Below are 20,584 nucleotides of genomic sequence, written 5' to 3' on the forward strand. Positions count from 1 at the left end.
AGACTGTGGGAATCTCAGAGGATTGTTTATGATGTCTACCAGAGGGGGCAACGCATGCGTTCCTCAGACGCTCACAAAAAATAACCCCTTTAAATGGAAAAAAGGAGAAACTGCAGAAAAAGCTCCCCCCCCCTCCTCCCTGTGAAAAAGGACCTTGCGCTCCGCAGCTACCGAATGTGGGAGTTCCCAAAATACTCCCCGACAGGAAATTCCCCATTCTCAGATGCATTTTAAAGAGCCGCAGCCATCCGAACGCAGTTACAGTAATCCTGTTAACCCTAATCGCTTTCCTGCATCCCTGCAGCCTGTCCTTCATTCTGTCCCTCTGCCCTTCCCTCACAGAGAACATGTACTTTATCTAATGTACAGAGCAGGGTTCAACTGTATGCTGCTTCGCTGCTGATAACATGTGGGCAAGCTCCTGGGACTTTGTGTTCCAATGGGAGGTGATGGCTGACAGCGAAGCATATTCCTCTGCTGTAACCAGAGCCACGAGCTGTCCGAAAAACTGAACAACGTCAAAACAGTGTATGTTCTAAATGGCATGCATGCAATTCAAAAAGTAGAGTGTTGGCAGGTTTCAAAGATCCACAGAAGCTGGAATACAAATATCTTAGATTCATATGAGGAATTAAAACTAAATTGGCACAACCGACGTGAGACAGATCTGAATCCATTTTCCATGTCTCGTTAAAACACGTTCAAAAGATGCCCTGATCAATATTTTTCATGCCAACATTACTCTGTGAAAAGATATGAATGGTATTAATTAACCTAGAGAGAATAATCAGCCATTTATAAGCATCTTTCAGCTCACGGTTTTGGTTTTACTAACCTTTTTAAAATGGAAATGCAGAAAATTGCAGTTCCTGGACTGGCCACTAGAAGCTGTCTCCAAAAAACTGTTTTCGGTTTCTTTAGCTAATTTTCAAGTTTACAAGCTGAATATTTTTTACTCATTCTTCTAAGCTATGCTACGACTTCAAGTTATGCATAATCATTGTTTTGCTTCATTATTACCACTTTCATTAACTCACCTGTTTTCCATTAAAATGCTTTTATAAACCAACTGTAAGCTACCTACCAAACGGCAGGTAGAAAAAAGTAAGTAATAAGAGCATTTAGAAGATAAAGAGCTGAATATGTAACTCAGAAGTTGTTAAGACCAAGGTGGATCATGGAATAAATGGATGATAGAAAGTAAATAAGCAGCTGTTTGCCGTATCAACTGGTGAATATATGAATGTGTTTGTAGCTTCCACCAAGTATTAAATTGTCTAAATATCTGTATTTAACCACGCCATATCGTCCATTTTCCTTTCGACCCACTTGCTCGGAGGTGAAAATGTCCCCTTTTAGCTGTAGAGTATGATGAAAACACAAACACTGCTTCTGTATCATCACCTGGTAATACAATGACACATAAACAGAATAAGGGATAGGTAGGAAGGGGAAAGAACAAACACAGCAAAGCAACAATTCAGACACAACACAGTGTGGCGTGTATGACATATAAACCAGTCAGTTGCACACACACACACACACACACACACACACACACACACACACACGAACACAGCAGTACCTACAGTGAACATCACCACAAAGTAGAGCTGTGTCTGTGAGGCGAGTGCAAAGGGGTGGAGAATGACAGTTGAACATTATTTGCAAAAGTAATCACAAACAAACCGAGCCTCTGGTCTGGATTCTCACCGGGACGGGCCAGATGGATATTACTGCTAACTGTCACTAATTAGATTTTCTCCACTGGCTGAAAATCCCCCTCGATTTTCACTGTGTGGGAGTTGGCTTTCGGCAACATTGGAAAACATTTATTCACCAATGAGTTGATTAAACGATCCTTGGCCGTGACAAACATTTATCTCTGGATGACACGGGGAGGGGCACGTACTGGGATCACATTTTCATAGTGAACTTTCTCATGTCATAGAATTAAAGTGAACAGTGAAAGGAAACTTGCCAGACTTTCCCTGCATTTCTCTTAGTTCATCGAGGCTCTTTCTAATCCTGAACTCCCTCATCTCAGTCAAACAACACTTTATGCAGAGCGCTAGAGAGGTGAGGAGGGCAGATGCGGGTCATCTGGCGCTTGATCTCGCCAAATATTTGGAATATTTAGCTTGAGCTTTCCTGCACTGCCGGATGAGCGGGATTTGGAACGGTTATTCTGACTCCATTAAAACCGACAACTGCATTGGACGGGATGCAAAAACAGACGGAAAAAACACAACACAGGAAAAAAGGATTACAGTTTAAATAGTGTGAAGAAATATCTGTGTTTATGAAGATTGTCTGATCGATCTCCTCACATGTTGACACATCGTAAGAGGCTGCAGTGAGAGAAATATGTAATGGCAAAAATCTGCATTACATTAGTTTGGATGGTTGTGTTTTTGTATTGAAACGAGGCATTTGTCTGCTTTAAAACCAACTGCAGGCCCCGGCCGTGGCGCAACTGGCTGGGGCTCCTGCACCGTACGCCGGCGACCCGGGTTCGATTCGCGACCCGTGGTCCTTTCCGGATCCCACCTCGACTCTCTCTCCCACTTTCCTGTCACTCTCCACTGTCCTGTCCGATTAAAGGCAAAAAGCCCCCAAAAAATAACTTTAAAAAAACCAACAGCAATCTTTAGCAGTTCTTGCAAAACATCGGTCATTTTAATGTATATAATTGGTGTAGATCGTCTCTGAAGGGAACTTTGGGATTTTAGCCTTTGCAGACCATTTACATGCACCACAACCTATACATTGCACTGGAGGAAAGGGAAAAGCCCAAAAAGCATAAAAGTCTCCCTTCAAGTAAATAATAATACTAGGACTAACTAAATCTGAAGTGCAAAACAACAATGTTATTTTCACATTTCTTTACGGAGCATCCACTGGTGAGGATTTTAAATGAGAGTACTAAAAACTAAAAATATATCGCAAAAACTACTATGATGCATGAGGGTTAGGGTCATTTGGCAGATAGAACCGGACAGAAACTCTCCTGTTGGACGCAGAGCAGAGGTGGGGGGGGGTTAAAAGTGGCGGACTGACCTTCAGAGAGGAGCCTCGAGGGCTGACGCACTTGAAAGGCCGGCCCTCCTCGTCCATGTCCTCCACCTTCTGCCTCTTCTCAGCTGCCTCCGCTCTCCTCCTCTCAATCTCCTCCTTCATCTTCCGCTTCTCCTCCTGAGAAGAGACAGATGCATTTTGAGTCATTCAGCTGTTGCACATCTGATCGCAATATAAGAAAGAAATGAATTGGTGATCCATCATGTCACTTTTTATTTTGCGCTATGAGTTGACAGGAGGAGCGTACGCAGGTGGCGCTCTGTTCTTTGGAATCCTTACCATGCATATTGCTGCTTATGCTAACTGCAAATGTGTCTTGTATTTACTTCAAACATACCCCTGTTGCTGCGGGAAACCTGAAGTACACTTCCTGTGCACGAGTGGATTGTCCCTGGGAACAAACTACCCAGTGTGTTCAGAGCAGCACGTGCAATGTCTTTTAAGAACTGGCTGAAAAACCTTTATGGGTTATTACATTGATCAGCAGAAGCCATAAACATGATAGGCAGCACACAATCTGTGACTTTTTCTAATTCATTCCCATGAAGCTGGTCAGGATCAAATTCAATTACTCAGAGCTAATTCTTATTTACAGGGATGGCCGGCCCCAGGAAAAAAAATAAACATTTTGGAAAGCTTGAGGCATGCAGACTATCATGTTTTATTCCCCTCAAACTATTATTGTATGAATCATTTGTAGTGTATTCAGGAGAGGGCTGGTGTTGGCAGTATATCAGCCTTCTCCAGCAGCCTTGTCTTGGTTAATTAGTCTCTCTGTATCTCTGGGCCATCTTTTAATTACAAACCAAAAGGCCTCATTAACATCACACAAGAGGAGAAGAACAGGGGCAGATAGCGAGAGACGGGCTGCCACGTTCGGAGCCAACATCAACAAAAGAAGAGCGGTCAGGGTAATGGGGAGAATGCAGGGCCTCAGAGCGGGCGGGTGGAAGGGGAAAACCGACAACATGGCGCGGTTAAATACAGATGTGAGCTCATAACAAAGGGAAGGTTATACAGGGTGGCCTATCATGGACAATGTGCTGGAGTGCTTGCCAATAGAAGTGCAAGTGTCACCATGTTAAGGAAGTAAACAGAGGAGTCCAATGGAGGCATTTCAGGCATGGGGTGGGGGATTTAGCCTTAGCAGACCATTTACATGCACTAAATCCTATACAACAAATTACAGGAAGGGGAAAAAGAGCAGAATGTGGCCCCTTTAAACTAGCTAACTGGATGGAGCTCCAGTTTTTTGCACACCATGGAAATTGACAGCATGTTTCCTAGCAACACCGCCTCTCAGGTGTCACGTACACACGTTTAGACGTTTTCACAAACACGTCTGAAAACATCTTCACTTTGCACAACACACTGAACACTACATTTCAGAGGCAGGCAGAGCTGAACAGATCAAACTGCATTCATAAAGTTACGTCTCTTCCTTACCTCCTCTCTGGCTTTTCTCTCCCCCTCCTCCTGCTTCTTCAGCCGCTCCTCCTCCTCCAGCACCTTCTTCCTCTCCTCCCTCTTCCTCTTCAGCTCCTCCAGTTCGGCTTCAGCTTCCTGCTGCTTCTGCCTCATCCTCTCGAACTCCTCGCTCTCGGTGTCGTCACGGCGGCGCTTCAGCTCCTCCAGCTTGCGCTCTGCCTCCAGGCGGGCGGCGTCTTCCTGGTCGTCACCGGCGGACGCCTCGGTGGAACGCACACTGCCGCGACTGGGACGGACACACGGACACGGGTCAGAGCGCACACAGGCAGCAGGAACAGGAAGTGTGGGACATGACATTCAGCTTAACTCTTGACATTTGATTAATATTCAAACACACCCTGTCTCTTTCACAGACAAACAAGCACTCAGACAGACAAAAACATGTGTACGTGTGCACAAACAAAAAACAAGAATCACCTTAGCAAAGATACTGTTACAGCATAGCTCAAGTTTCATCCTGCTGGGGACCAACTGCAGGTGCTCTGCTACAGCTCTCTACACAAACAGCTTGTTGCTTGAAAATCAGTTTCAGACACTTTTTTATAATTAATTTGCTCATCCCTCAGGCGACACTTCCATGCTTTTTAAAAATATACCCAGCCTGCCATAGTATCATTTAGTAAATACAGGATGTGTTGAGTTTCCTTAAAATTGTAATACCTTGTGCCTTAATTCAATGCTATTAACTTCTCACAGGAATACATGTGTTTTCCTCACACTGCTGGATATCTTATTTTGGAAAGCAACAGTGAGCCCTTTATTGTTTCGTTTCTTAATCTTCTCGACTGACCTTTGAGAAAAAGATATTAGATTACAGCAGTCATTTTCCACAAGTGGAACTGTCAGAAACGGGTTAGGGTTAGCAGTACGGGTTTTTCATAATTGTTGTGTTTTAATGCAAATATTAGTCGGGGAATTATAATCTTGTCAAATGAGCTCGTACACATTGCTCAATTATCTTTGACTACCCAATTAGGTTTTCATTAGAACACATTAACAATATGATCATTAACATATTCCCTTTTGCAAAAAGTAATAAATTAAATAAGATAGTGAAATGATCCTGGGATAATAAGATCCAAACACACATTGTGATATAATTTGGCATAATTTAAATTTGATTCTTAATATTTGAGCAACATTTCTAATCACAATACGGTCACTTCCTTTTCTTCAGCCGCACATGCTGTGGTTAAATTGGGACATGAACTTTGTTTTTTTAAATAATTCATCAGACCTGGCTATCCCCAATCTGGCCTCTGTGGAAACCCATGATGTCACTCAGTGTGTGTGTGTGTGTGTGTGTGTGTGTGTACCTCAGGGTCCTCTCAGGTTTCCTGTGCTGTATGGGAGCCGCCTCCTCCTCGTGCATTCCTCCGTTCTGCTTCCTCTGCTCCTCCCTGCCTCTCTCATTCACCTGCACAGAAACACCCGGAACAGTGAGCAAGGATGCGATTGGTGGGCGTGCTGAATGTCATGTGACATCACAGGATGTCCAATAAAAACACCCCACACGAAAATAACACAGCAGAACATCACGCAACACAGCGTCCACTCCAAACTACCACTGAGACGGGATTATCTAACACACTGATCAGCATGGGAGTGTTTCTGACCATCATGGGAACGTCATTCAACTCAGATATATTATAGTTATTAGAAATTGCAATGAGATCACAGCCAGTCAAGCTATTAAAGCACCACATATTGTCAGCCTGTAGCACAGAGCACGTTTGCCTTACTATTTGTGGTATCTAGCTGTGACTACTTTAATATGAACTTGCTGTAAATAACAAGCTGTGTCAATAACCGAGAAAAACTAACAATAGATACAGTATGTCAGAAGAAATGTTTCTCAGCAGCGGAAAGTGCAACTAAGCGTCTTTAAATACTGATGTTTACTACAGCATCAAAGGCATCTTGAAACTGAGGAGCTGTGATTAAAATGTCACCCTGACCTGAGCTGAATACAACATCAAATGCTTTGGTCATGAGGGTGTTTTGTTTATGAAAGATAAGGTTAGAGAGGAGAGTACAGACCAGTTTAGGAGGCACAGCTTATGGGTTGTAGGATTAATCGGAGGCTTTTATTGATGCTTTAAAACTGTTTATAGGCTTGCTTTCACTCTAAAGAACCTAAAACACTATATCTTGGACAAGTTTATGAGTTTGCAATCCTTTTCAAAATGAACATTTCTCAATTCTTTCCTCTAATTTTAGGGGTTTCAACTAAAGAAAATCCTAGCTTGGTGTCAAACATTGACTGGAAGTATACGCATGATAGAATGGATTCATGATCTACTTGTAATGTCCCGTTGCAGTAAACACATCATTAGTTTAAATGACATTATGTTCCAGTGGGTATTTGGAGTGGAGTCAGTGTAATAACTGTTGCTGCTCTCATTGCTGAGGTGGAAGACATGCAGAAAAAACTTGGTGACCACGGAAACGTAGGCTCAGTTGCCGCCAGTTTGCAAACGGTGCAAGCCACACTGTGACGGCAGGGGGAGTCTGGGTAATTTCAGCGTCTCACTCGGACAGAGGATGATTGTTTTTGTGGTTTGATCTACAGAATGTGTGTTTATTTATCTCTGTTGCATCAAGACACTGAAGTTACCCAGAGAGATAGTCAGTGCTGTGCATCACACCTCTACTGTAACGCTTACCACAGGAGCAATACCTCATTATCCTCTGAATGCAGTATCTCAGAGACCTCATTGTCCTCGTCAGTGACATTTCTGAGACACATAGACTTATTCTCTGATGAATAATCTACATAATTATCCCCAGGTACCTCCTCAGCCTCCTCTGACGCTACTGCATTCTCCTCAGTCACTGAACTTGTTGTCTTGACCTGGTTTGAAATCTCACTGACTACAGACTGAGTTTCTTCTTCAGTGGGTGCCTATGGAAAGGGTTTATAACATTTCTTTGAAAGAAAGATCAGTGATTGCCTCGAGGATGTGCATAAAGTAGTCAAAAGATGGATGACCATACCTCGTTTTGCATTTTAGGTTCTTCAGATGATTCCTACAGAGACAAGCATCACATTTGCATAGACTATGAATAAAACATTAAACGCCAAGAAAAGATGTGAAAACACATTATGTTCAAACACTGCATTCTGTAATAACCGGCCAAAATGTTTTACATATTCACTTCATTATAAAACAATACCTACATTTAGAAAAGATCTGCCACATTTTGGAAGAACAGCTTCTTTCTAAGAGCTTTGGCCTCCATCACTCCCAGGACACACTATAATAATGTTTCTTTTACCATCCATTTATAAACACCCACTCATATTTAAATGTTGTAGTCTGTGAATATGTACATTTAAACTCCCTCTGGAGGAAACTTTGGGATTTTAGCCTTTGCAGACCATTTACATGCACTAAAACACACTACAGGAAAGGGAAAACCCACAAATCTTCTATAAAATTAAGTAGGATGTAACACAAATTGCGTCAAAGCTGTTAAAAAAGCAGCAGATTATAACAAAACATAATCTAATAAACAATGAAGTGATATTGTGTAACATTCTGTTGAGTTATTACATAATGAGACACAACATAGAGGCTCACTTGGTCTCTCATGTAGGACCTCCTCGGTTTGTCCTCCAACAGCTCCACTTTCTGCTCCTCCTCTTCCTCCACACCCTCATCTGCTTCATCTCCCCCCTCAGGCGCAGCCTCCTCTTCTTCCTCCCTCGGCTCCTGCTGCTCTCTCCTTGAGCTGTAAGACTCAGCCTTCTCCTCTTCATCCTCATTGTCACGGTTACGACCCCTGCGCAAGGAGGATGGCCTCTCCTCTTCTGCGTTGTTTTTCTCCGTGGTGACGCTGCTACTGCTGTTACCCTCTGTCCCATCCATCTCGTTTTGTCTATCCAGCGCCTCCTTCATGCGTTTCTGCCGTCTCTCCTCCCGTTTGGCCATGCGATCCATTAGGGCCTGCTCATCGTCGTCTGCGCCTCCTCCATAAGAGCTGCTCACAGACACCGTCTCGGTCACACTAGGAGGAGAGAGGGAAGACAAACATGTTATTGTGTGGACTTTTGTGAAAAAAGAAAAGACCTTGAGTCCTTTAACCAATGAGATGCCCTCGATTAAGGCCTGTAACAACAATGAGCATTTCATAGCTCATTGTAAGTAGAAAAAAAGTCAAAAAATCAGGGCAAAATCCCCCAAAAAAACAAACACTCTCAAATGCTTTTGGAGTGGCTGCCACATCAGTCCGCCCTTCAGCCAGTATGTAGATAGTGCTGGGAACCGGCTGTATTGGCATGTCTTTACCACAGATACTCTTAACAACTATTGGTCAGACCTTAAAAATAAACAGAAAATCAGTAAATTGCTCTTGGATTTCAGGCCTAGAGTTACAACTGTATCCTTGACTCAATAGGTCTTTTGTAAACGTGAGACGAAAAGCCAAGGAATTACCAGTCAGTCATACACATCCTCTGGGGCACTTGTTTTACTTAAGTCTAGACTAAAGTGGTGGAACAACTGTCCAACTAAATGGCTAAACACTATTTATTTATTATACATATTCTTCAATTCACCTCATAATATTCTGAGCTAAAAGTCTGGCAAACATTATCCCTGCATTCACACAATGGCTATTCAACAGCCTCAGCATCCTCCTGCACAATCCCCTTGTTGTTTGATTTGCCCAGGATGTATCTCTGAGCTCATAGAGAGGAAACATTCATATCCACAAAGCAGTGTCTGTGTTACTGGATGTCAGAGCAACCCACTATTTCCACTGGAGCCAAGGAAATTGATCTCATAGCATTGAAACGGATATTGAGCCCCTTTGTTCTTATGGCGGGCTTTCTGATGGATCGGTATGAGATCATGTCATGTCGACAGCTGGGACTGTGTAGAAACTGGAGTCCTATATGCATTGGTTGACCTGAATGCATTCAAGGATGCAACAAATAATGAATGGTTTGCAAAAAGCCACTTCACAAGGATTCCATCATGCAACACCTGACAATGTTACAATATGTCATCTTATTTTTGTCGTCCTAACGAGGCACAGCAGGCCTGTCTAGCTTCGGGTTTTTCCACATGTTAGAGATCTGTGCATGGGGCTCTTTTATAAGAAACACTCTTTATTATTCTTACGATTTTTGAGGTTTTATTTTAAGCCAGAAATAGCCACATATAGTATAGTGAAAAAGAGCCCATTAAGTTGTGTTTATATCGGCTTTAGCGTTAGCTGCTAGTGTTAGCATGTCTAGCTAACTAGCTTGCTACCTGCTGTAGTTGCTGAGTGTTACTTCCAACATTTCTGGGGTTAAAATAAAAAGGCCAGTTTAAGACTAATACATCCACTGTCTAGTCATTATTCACCTTTTAAAAATATGACAGTGAGCAATTGTCCTGCTTCAATAGGATTTAAGTTATTTAAGCTCCAACAAACCCAGCTTATGTTACCAGACAGACATATTATTTGTAAATTAGCTTAGCAGTCAAACAGGATTATGTTGTAACAAAAGGCCTCACTTAATATTTTAGCACAATTTCACTGTCGTTGTCAAGTTAATACTCAAAACCACTTTAACAAATATCAGCTAGAGACAGAGTTTCAAACAAACGTGTGGTGCTAAGGATAGCTAGCAACCTACTAGCTAACTAGCTAGCTTATTTGCCAGATAAAGTTGTTGTTATAACAGGCAGCAACATGTACAACTGGTAGAAAAAAATTACAAGGCTGCTTTTGTTTCCTTCAGTCTCCTGAGTGGTGAATCCACCACCATTTTACTTTTAAACTATCACTGTAAAAGCATAAAAAGCTTAACATAAATACAGTCTGGCAGTTTTCCTCCCTTTTGCCTCTTCACCTGGACCAAAAATAGGGAGCTGCTGGCATACATTTGTCAGAGACAGACCCTGTGTTGTTAGATGTGTGTCACCTGTGGCTGTTGGTCATGACCAGACTGTCTGGCTGTCCGCCGGTCTCCTCAGTGTCCTTGCCCTTCATCCTCTCCTGGCGTGCCCTGCGCCTCCTCTCGCGGGCAGCCTCCTCCTCGTCATCATCATTTCTCGCCAACCTGAGGGAGACAAAAGGGAGGTGGTGACATTAGAAGTGATTCGATTTTTCTGCAGCTTCAACTATGCTTCTCCTACCATTTCTCAGTTTAACTTCAGAATCTTTAAAGTAAACGACTCCTTAAATTGGAGCGTTTTTCTTCTTCCCTCCTATCAAGCTGACCTGTCAGCCGTGCTACAACCTATACTTCTTATCGTCGCTGCAGTTTCCTGATAAACTGATTAAAATCTCAGCCTGCAGACAAACTGTAGGTGAGGACAAGAGCGCCAGAGAAACAGTGTCTCAAAGGTTTGGCTTAAAAGTGTGTAGTTCTAAAAGGAAAAGTGCTGGCTCAGTATTCCTGATACCCCGATGATAACGAATATAATTGTCCCGTTTGATTTCTTTCATAACTGGAACGTAGAAAAAATTTCAGAGGAAAACCCCACCCTGGAAAAGTTTGACTGTTGAACAAATTTGTTTCTTTGTGTTTGCATAACTGATCAATCATTCAGTAGATGAAGCCAGGTCACTCCAGGCAGTGTCTAAATTATCCTAGTTAAAAACGTTTGCATTAGACACAGGATTTTAAGAGCGGCTTCTTTTTTATTCCCTCCATCTTGCCCTGCCATTAACAGGGAGAAATCCATTGTAAAAACAAACCGCCCATATCCCTAAGAGAGCAAAATCCAAAGCAGACATGAAGTGGATTATGCACGTCTTTATTAAATGCAGTGGTTTAAGTAAAAGGGTGCGGCTGCATACAATCATCAACACAGCTCCATTGTTCACAGTAAAGTTGGCTAGAGCGCTACTGTATATTTATGTGCTTTAATTTGATTGAAAGCTAAATGTCGAGGCCTTTCTCTGGAGTCACTCTGGGAAAATCAGAATGTCTACGTTAAATAGAAGAAGGCATGTTTAGGGGTTGAAACTACATCCAAAAAGTAGATTAACGAGACACACTTTGGTGTATTCTTCCAAAGTATTAAATCAGTTCCCAAACGGCTGTGTTTCTGGCCACCTGACATCCATGAACTCGGCTCCATGCTTGACCTTTACACTCCCACTGCTAACCACATGCCTAGCTACCTGACATCGCAGCGCCGCCTTTGAGGTCATCTAGCGAAGCGTGCTATTGCATGTTAATTGCAACACGTGTGGTGAGCCGAGCTAAAGCTGCTTGAGTTTATGTGAGGTTTTACAGCTTGTGAACAACAATTTCCTTCTTTCTTTCCTTCCCCTTCGCTGTTCTCTTAGCCTCCCGTTTCGTGCTCTCAGATGAGGAATGTTGTCAAAACAGAACGGATGAATCTGTCAACGCCCAATCTGGACCTACGGGACGTGACATTGGTGATGTCAGGCAATGATTTACACATGTATTTGTGCTTAGTATGGATGTTTCAGGGTAGAAAGCAAGTCTAATCCGTAATAATTACAGTGTTTGTGCTTTAAATCAGCCTTTGTTACAACAGCTAAAGGCTAAAATGTAGCAAGACAAAGAAAAATAGGTTATATCAGTATTGCAACATACAAGCTATCAATCCTCTCTATGGGTGTGAATCCTAAGTTTCCTCACGAAACAATGACACAACAACCTGGTATTTGCCATGATACAATTTCAGTTTGAATTATTCAGGGTCAATATGAGGTATCGTATGTCTTTTTGACACACGTTAAATGTATATTCACTGACAAAAAGCAACTATGTTGGGTCTGTACAGGAATGATGACCACGGGGAATTTCAAAATAAAGGCGCATCTTAAAAATCATGATATTTGCTTTGCATCAACGATATTGGATTGCTGATCATCAAATTAATACACAGATTCAGATCAATGGATCGTCACACACGAGTGAGTCATTGCTCATACTGTAGAGCTACAGTAAACACACCCGTGTGAGTGTCGAAGTGAGAAGGGTTTAAGAAATAATTCAACTTTTTTTGTTTTTAAGAACAAGAACGTGTTATTTCTTCTTTTAAAAGTCAGAGTTTCACTTCAAATCTGTATTCTTCCCCCCACATCCAAGTCTTTTTCAATAACCTTCATACACTCATACTTTCCCTTCAGCAGAAAGTACATTAACTCTTTTTTTAAATGTCAGAGCCATATGTTTTTCCTGTTGAAAAAAATGAATAGAAACGTAAAACAACTGCCTTAACTCCCAAAGGAATGCGCCATCTCTGAAACAGCATCCAAATGTCATGAGAAACACGACAGCTAAACGTGGAAAAGAAAGAGCTGTCGGTGGCGATGACGACGACAAACTCAGGGTTAAAGATTCCTCAGTAGGAGAGAAGAACCTCCTAAAAGCTGAATTAGCATTCCTGTCAATCACAGCCTTTGCTAGAGACACGTACACAACCAAAGGCCTGATTTAATATCCCTTTCCTTGCCTAGGCCCCAAACTCTATCAGCATACTGACACAGAAATATGGGGAGAGGTGAAAGCAGGGAAAGGGAAAAAAAAATTGCGTGAAAGAGAAATGGAGAGTTAGGATAAAAAGAAGAACAGGGAAATATAAAGCGGGAAGGAAAGGGTGTGCACGATAATGGTAACAGGAGTAATCTGCAGATTTTATTATTTTGCCACGCAGAATGATTTGTAGTCACACTTAAAAACTTCAGGTTGCATCCGGTACAGACGCCCCTTTCTTGGGTGGCAGAGTACAGTATGTAATGAAAGCAAATGCATGGTACTGACTGACAGCTAATATGCACTTCCTATGTTACAGCTGAATAGGAAATTAAAAGACTGGCTACACATGTGCATAAATTCCTCCTTTTTTTTTTGCTGCATAGTACAGTAAAGCTGATTTAAGCATTCGCAAAGTAACCGTCTGCGTGGACACGAAACATTGCCATCAGCGAGCCTATTAGGGAGAAATATGTCCAAATATTTTCTTTGCAGCGAAATATCTCAGAAATGTCAGTGAAAACAATTTGGGAAAAGCCCATGAGAAAAGACTTCTTCACCCCTCCTCAAGAGGAGGGACAGAGGGAGAAAAGTAGAGAGGAAGATCGAAAAGAAAAGCTGCTGTGAACAGAGGGGAGGTTAGAGAAGGGGGAGAGGGACAGAGGGTGGGGGCTCCGCAGAAATGCTGACCCATTCCCACGCTGGCCTCTCTGGACTTTTTCCCTTCCTACGGCCGGCCAAAAGAACTGCAACGTACCCCGTCTGTCTCCCTTCCCCACCCTTTGCTCTGCTGGGCCGACTCATCATACTCATTTTACAGTTTTTGTAGGGAGTAAAAAAGTACAATCAGGCTTTAAAAATCTCCTTTCTGTGATTTAGAAGACGGCATACGTAGCTCAACCTGTCCCTGAATCTGTACGTCCCTTCTCTTCCTGACAGAACCAACAGGTTTACGACGCAGGACCGACCCGGGGCATGTTTGGAGTCCATTCACCCGGGGCGGGGAGTGTTTGGCATGGCTCATTCACGGAGGATGGGTGTTATTTCCTCGGCCCTTCCTGGTCTCTCAGGGGAAAGGGGGCAGCACAGATGTAAAGGAAGAGGAGAAAAAGGAAGAAGAGAATAGAGCAGTGGCGGGGGAGTGGCAGAAGGGATGCAAAGGGTAGATGAGAAGAAGGATTAAAAATGGAAGTAGATGACGACAAGGATGAGGTGATTTATTTGTATTTTCTTTAAATACACTGCTAGAGCTGAGGAGGGTTAGCTTAGCTTAGCATGAAGACTACATACCAGGATTTTGTGCGTTTGGGGACTATGTTTTTAATTGTTTTTTCTTTCTTTTACTGAGCATACTGTCACTGTTATAAAAGAAGACTATTTCAGGCACATGCCCCTTGGTCACTGATTGACTGGGAACATTCCACATCCATGTTCCCTCTTTGGTAAAAAAAGAAGAGAAAAAGCAATCGAGACATTCCTGTGCGTTTCATGAAACAGAAATGTACTATAGCGCTGATGATGAGCAGGGGAGCTGAAGAGCATGAGAGTGTGAGAAAGGTCCGTAGAGCAGAAAAGTGTGTGTGTGTGTGTGTGTAGCTTTAAAGAATAGAACAAGAAGTGAATTGAAGCCCATAGCGCACCTCTACATCAACAGTGTTTTTTTTACAACTATAACTGAAGCTGATGTAAGACAGAACAGGGAAGGCTGTTCTCTCTCCAGACACACACACACACACACACACACACACACACACACACACACACACACACACACACACACACACACACACACACACACACACACACACACACACACACACACACACACACACACACACACACACACACACACTAGTAGTTCTGAAAAGTGAATGGAGCTTGTCAAACCCTCATCACCTGACGTTGATTCAAACACACACAAGTGATTTGCATGGTTAACTGAATGCAAGCACTATTTTGCACATTTCCACAGACTGTCGAACACACACACACACACACACACGCACAGGCACACGCACAGGCACACGCACACACACTCTCACTGTCCCAGCATGTAGGAAACGGCTCATGGAGACATGGCCAGTAAACACTTATAATAGCCAGGAATTTGGCATTTCTTCAGCAGTTATTATATGGCCCCTCCACTCTCTCCGTCTCCTCACAGCGGGCTCAGTGATGGTTGAATGGAAGCGGGCCAATGAGACAACATGTGGTTTTGACTAGTCGGACCAAGAGAGACATGTAAATATTGATTGTTTCAATATATTGGCATGAATGGAAACAATGTAGAGATGTAATCTTTTATCAATAACAGGAGCGGCGTGTCGTCTGCCAGCTTATTGCTGCTCCAACCAAATAAACAAACTCCTGCCGAGCTGAGAACGTAAAAGTCAGAGGCGCTTACAACTCTGGCTCTTTCTCACTCTCGGTCCATTTCTCCTTCGGTCAGTCATCTCTTCCCACTGCAGGCTCGTGTTAGTCTGCATTTTCTGCCAAATTCCATATTCTCAGTGTAACATAAACACTCCGAAACTGCATAAATATTTCTAGCAGCAGGGGGGTTTATAGGGGGGGGGTTAAGCCATGAAACATAACAACGGCATTAACCTTCACTTCAATCAGCTATTTAGAATGCATCTGGGGAAACGAGGCATTAAATTATCAAAGAAGTGAAAGTGAAAGGATGCCAAGAGGGAGAATATCACAACACTGACACACACACATTAGGATATTTACCCTGAAATTATTCCAAAGGGTTTAGATAAAGACTCTATGGAACTAGTAACTCAAAGAAGCATTTTAGCATCTTTTTGGCCCAAATATTGTCTCCCATTTACCTTGTTTTTCAGCTAGTAGGCAGCTATTATCAGCAAAAACCCGAACGAACAAACACCCTTCAAACTATCTACCAAGCACTGACTGACGGACAAAATTAATAACTTCCTGGTGAAACATTTAGACGTGAAGGAAACTCAGGGGTTGGTTGAGACCAAAACAGAGCTGAAAGTAGAGAAATATTGGACCCTCATTTGCCAGGTCAACTTTGTGAAAGGGGTTTTTACCTCGATTTAATGCTCTTAAGTGACCGATAAACTATGTTAATGCAGCTTTAAATATGGACCATAGGGTGTTTTCATGACCCAGATTAAACCAGTTTTAGAAGTTTCAAAAAGATGTTTTTCTCTCCATGGAATAGGCTAGCCTGGCACCATTCAGACAACACTCACAAGCTCATTTATTTCCAATGTCCGGATGAATGATTTAACCCTGAATGTTATAAGCAAGTATATCTCCTTCACACGTTTTGGATGCTGCAGAATTTCTTCTAAACAAGAAAGGCTTTTTTACCTTCACCAAATGACCCTGACATATTCTTTGTGTCATAGAAACGTTATCAGAGACATCTATGCATTCAGCAGTGGTCAGCTTGTTTTTCCACCGGGGATGGAGTAGCTGGCTTGAACAAAATCTTCTCACAGATACATCAAACAGCGAGTGACCTTGCTTGGTATCTGCATCCACATCAACCTGGTCCTTAATTAGAAGACGGGCTGCAGCCCACATGGAGAGACTTGAGTGAAAAGGCTCTATTAAATGCCTCCTTGGCACACACATCAAGTTCTCGCAATAAAAAAACCCTTTTTACTAGTTTTGATTACTGCACTTGCCGTGTTACCGCTCAATCACAAAGCTGAAATGAACTTTAGCTTAATCAATTCCTCCCATTGAATCAAAGGAAGTTCACAAGGCCGCAGTATCTGGGAGAGAAAATTGGAAAGAGGGGCGGGAGGGCGCGATTGAACATTCTCACTTAAAGGTCATCTCTTTGGTTATCAGATTTCTTATCAACCCTTTTTTTTGCCTCCAGCCCGGGTCGGGGAAGCCAATATTTGCTGAGTGATGCTTTTAAAGACCGAAGGGAGGGTCCAAGCTGTTAAAGCTGGCGCCCTCCTGTTCCGACTTGGCAGGAACATCAGTGCACTGACAACCGGAGCCTCATTACACAACACTGCAGCTTCACATAACCAAAGATCTTAAGTGACAGCTCGTTCTGTGGCTCCAACTACAAATTAATCCATTGTAGAGAATTTACTTTTTCTAAACACTTTCTGCTTTACAAGATAACTATTGGAAAAATTGTACAGTACTAATCTGCAGACATGAATGACAGGCAACCAAACGGGTCTTACCGCTCGGCCTCCAGGCGCATCTCCTCTCGTTTCTGCCTCCTCAGCTCCCGGCGCCGCTCAAAGTCCATTTCCTCCATGATTGTGCCCTGAGGGATGACATCACCAAACACAGACATGTTGATTTACTCACTTTCAGGAAGGCAGAAAGGAAGGAAAATGCATTCATTTGAGCATCCTGAGAGGGCTGAAATACTAGTCAAACCAAGCCTATGTTCTCTGATATGTGGTAAAATACTGTATTTTAAATGAGTTTTTAGAATAATAAATAATGTGCATTTTAATTCTAGATTCAAACTGCATTCACACAGGGGACAGGGGTATTTCAGAGGTACCGTTACAGCCGTATCACAGCTGTATTATCTTCCTGCTAATGCAAATGTGACATCCTGCTGCTGTTGCTTCAAGTTGAAAGCATTTAGAAGGACAGCTTTTATTGTGAAGAAAGACAACGCACAGCGCTGAACAGTTATTCTTCAAAACAGTAATTTTGGAGATACATTTATCTGCTTCTCATCATTTGTTATTATTGAAAAGAGCCAAAAAAAGCTGAGAGGCTGCACAGTGAGGCTTTGCTGTTTCATTTAACCACTGTCAGCTGTAAGCGTGGTTGTTGCCAAATCATTGTGGCATAAAATCTTAAGGATAATAACATACTAACATCTTTATACGCACAGTACAGATAAAAGCCAACTTCCCTCAAACAATACCGAGACATTTCGGTGGACAACCCAATATGAGGAAGACCATAAAAGAAAGAAGAACCGAGATACAAAAAGAGAAGGGAGAAGCCAACACGGGATGTTAACTCGATCAGTGAAGAACAACTCTCACTAAAAATACCCCAGTTGGGTACGTGACTGCACTGAGGACCGAGACCACCCAGGAGCTATGAGCCTCCCCTCGTACATCCTCAAACTACGTCTTCTACACACAGGAGCACGGTAAACAAAAGACAAAAGGTGCATGAAGGTTTACAGACTCAAGAGACTGTTGTGTTTAAATCACATCGAAATGGCAGGAAATAAGATGCTTGAGAGTGCAACAGGATCATTTGAGGAAACAAAAGGAAGAAATGTTGTCTGTCATACCTTGAATTCAAACAATTCCTTCACACCATACCAGTTTCTCACAATGCTCTCTCCAAGCAGATGCACACAATGCTACAACGTGAAGTCTCCCACAGCCCGGCCTCAGCTGACAGAAAAGGCAAATTCTTGTTCCCTTCCCCTCCCTGCTAGTCCCTCCCTCCATCCTCCAGTGACCTCCTTCCTTCTCTCCCTTAGCCTTACCCCCTACTCCCTCCCTCCTTTCTCCTCTCCCTATCTCTACTGCTAACTTTTCCGGTGTCCTGTGCCCACATGTCAGAGCTTGGCTAAACTCCGTTCTCGGACGTGACTCGGCTCTTGAGGCTAGGTTCCTGTGTGCTACAAGCGTGCTTTTTTCCAGTATCTGCGTACAGGAAAGGTTAAGCGAGCCTCTTCACACATCTGTAAATAAGTATGCATGCACACAGGCACGCAACATTACAGCGTCTGTGTGCATGCATTTACACAGAGCAATAAGCATACTAATGAGAATGTACACACGGACAGGAAACACACAGAGAAGCTAAAGGAAAAAAAAGCATGACTGAGGGATCCTACTCCCCCCTCTCCACTGCATCTTCTCACCCAGCTCCCTCCCTTTCCCTATTTGAGCCTGCAAAGTAAACACAGCTTCGTCTCCCCGCTATTACACTGTAAAAGCCACTGTGACTCGGAGGAGGGAGAGATATTTTAAATACCGCAAAAATGCAATCTATGTTTAGATGCACTCCGAGTATCATTTGCGAAACAATAGGGGAGGGGAGAGGGGATTGAATGAGGGGCTATACCACCGTAATTAAGACGAAATAAGCTCAATAAGTAAAACCGACAAGGCCTCCAAACATCACCAGTCTAATCACATACTTCCTAGAAGCAGGGATGCCAAGGGAGACAAAGTTATTAGCAACACAAGCACGGCAGGCATATAAATTACGAGTTATTGTTGCAAATAATGCGTGATTTATGCAGCGGAGGAGAGTGCGTTTTCATTTGCTGTTCGGGTTTGTTAGAAGAAAAAAAAAAAAGGAGTTGTAGATAATTTAAAAACATGCAATTTTACAAAGTAAATTAGAGCGGAAGACCTGGGATCGCAGCGGGACATATATACGTGATTTAACATGAATCATAAACCCGAGGTAATTATATTTGATTTATGATGGATGAATAGGGCTGTGAAATGAATGCAAGAGTGAATGCGGCACAGTCACATTGTCTCGTCTCCACGTGGGAGAGCACCAGGAAGAAGAGGAAGCCTGTGGCTCGCAGACAAGGCCCTCAGTAAGACGTAGAAGTGTAACGGTTGTGTATATCACTGAAGGGACCACCCGCACTTCTGCAAAAGCTAACAGAGGCAGAACGAGAGAAAGACAGCATTCCATAAAGTTGAGCAACCTGGAGTTGCACGTTTGGGACGTTTTCAGACTTTTTGCCTGTCTTAGCATGTCCACTGTAAAACCTCTTCTTCTGTCTGTCTACGCTTCGACCATTTGTCTCCAGAACCTGCAGCCATACATCCTGCCCTCACTTCTTATTCTGTCTCTATCTACTCCCTTCCTCCCCCTCTTTCTCTCCCCCTGCCAGCCCCTACTTCTACAATGGCTATAATGACACATTTACCAGTCAAATTACTACCTGTCGAGACTGCCAGACCCTGGCACAGAACCCAGTGTTTAAGTGCCAGTCTCTTAAAAAGCCCTAAAAGCCAAGTTGATAGTATCCCGACAGCCACTGGGATTACAACCCCCCCCCCCATTATAATGCCTCTATCTTCTCACGGAGTCTTAGGTTAGAAGCCCCCTATTGGACAAATGACAAACAAAGTAGATCAAGCAACAGTCTGGGAGTAAAGCTGAAGCATGGGCCAGCAGAACGTCTATTTTTGGTCATTGGTGAAATGTTCCTAACGCTGGCTTTGCATTCTTTGAGAGGAGAAAACTGCAGCGTTTTGGGCGGATCTGTAACTGTGATCAGTCCGAACAACCATCCCCTCACCACCTTCAGACAAACACATTAATCTCCACATTATGGCTATGGAGCTATGCGAGGAATGCTTCTATTTAACCTCTGATTTTAGCCGAGGGGACTTGAAAGAGCCTCCAATTACTCACTCAGAAGCCAGTTAAAGACAACTCCTCATTTGGAATTTCCTTTGTGAGCAGTGACAGTGTTGGTTGCTGAATAAAGGGAATGAATGTGAAGATAAACAAGTAAAAACTAGCTTTACGCACGTTGTATGCCTGCTAGCTGTGAAGTTGGCAAATAAAGGAACAATGGTTACTTGTTGCAGC

General features: G+C 42.9%; 1 protein-coding gene across 9 annotated transcripts in view; it reads right to left on the reverse strand.

The window, feature by feature from the left end:
* cald1a (caldesmon 1a) overlaps nt 1-20,584 on the reverse strand; it is a 48,360-nt gene that overhangs the window by 8,810 nt on the left and 18,966 nt on the right. For 3 of the 9 annotated variants that reach the window (XR_010167769.1, XM_063905277.1, XM_063905275.1), the window contains exons 2-9: nt 17,212-17,297; nt 10,487-10,624; nt 8,151-8,577; nt 7,564-7,596; nt 7,247-7,471; nt 5,883-5,983; nt 4,525-4,792; nt 3,061-3,195 (exon numbers count right to left, since the gene is read on the reverse strand). Coding sequence is in view for 8 of the 9 variants with exons in the window: in XM_063905277.1 (XP_063761347.1) it covers nt 3,061-3,195; nt 4,525-4,792; nt 5,883-5,983; nt 7,247-7,471; nt 7,564-7,596; nt 8,151-8,577; nt 10,487-10,624; nt 17,212-17,288 (1,404 nt within the window). In the remaining variant the exon portion in view is untranslated. Of the gene's footprint in view, nt 1-3,060; nt 3,196-4,524; nt 4,793-5,882; nt 5,984-7,246; nt 7,472-7,563; nt 7,597-8,150; nt 8,578-10,486; nt 10,625-17,211; nt 17,298-18,299; nt 18,429-20,584 lie in introns of those variants that run through there. The other 6 variants (XM_063905280.1, XM_063905279.1, XM_063905282.1 and 3 more) reach the window with 4 other exon arrangements.

Source organism: Eleginops maclovinus, chromosome 17 (assembly GCF_036324505.1).
Source record: "Eleginops maclovinus isolate JMC-PN-2008 ecotype Puerto Natales chromosome 17, JC_Emac_rtc_rv5, whole genome shotgun sequence".
In the NCBI taxonomy this organism is placed as follows: domain Eukaryota; kingdom Metazoa; phylum Chordata; class Actinopteri; order Perciformes; family Eleginopidae; genus Eleginops; species Eleginops maclovinus.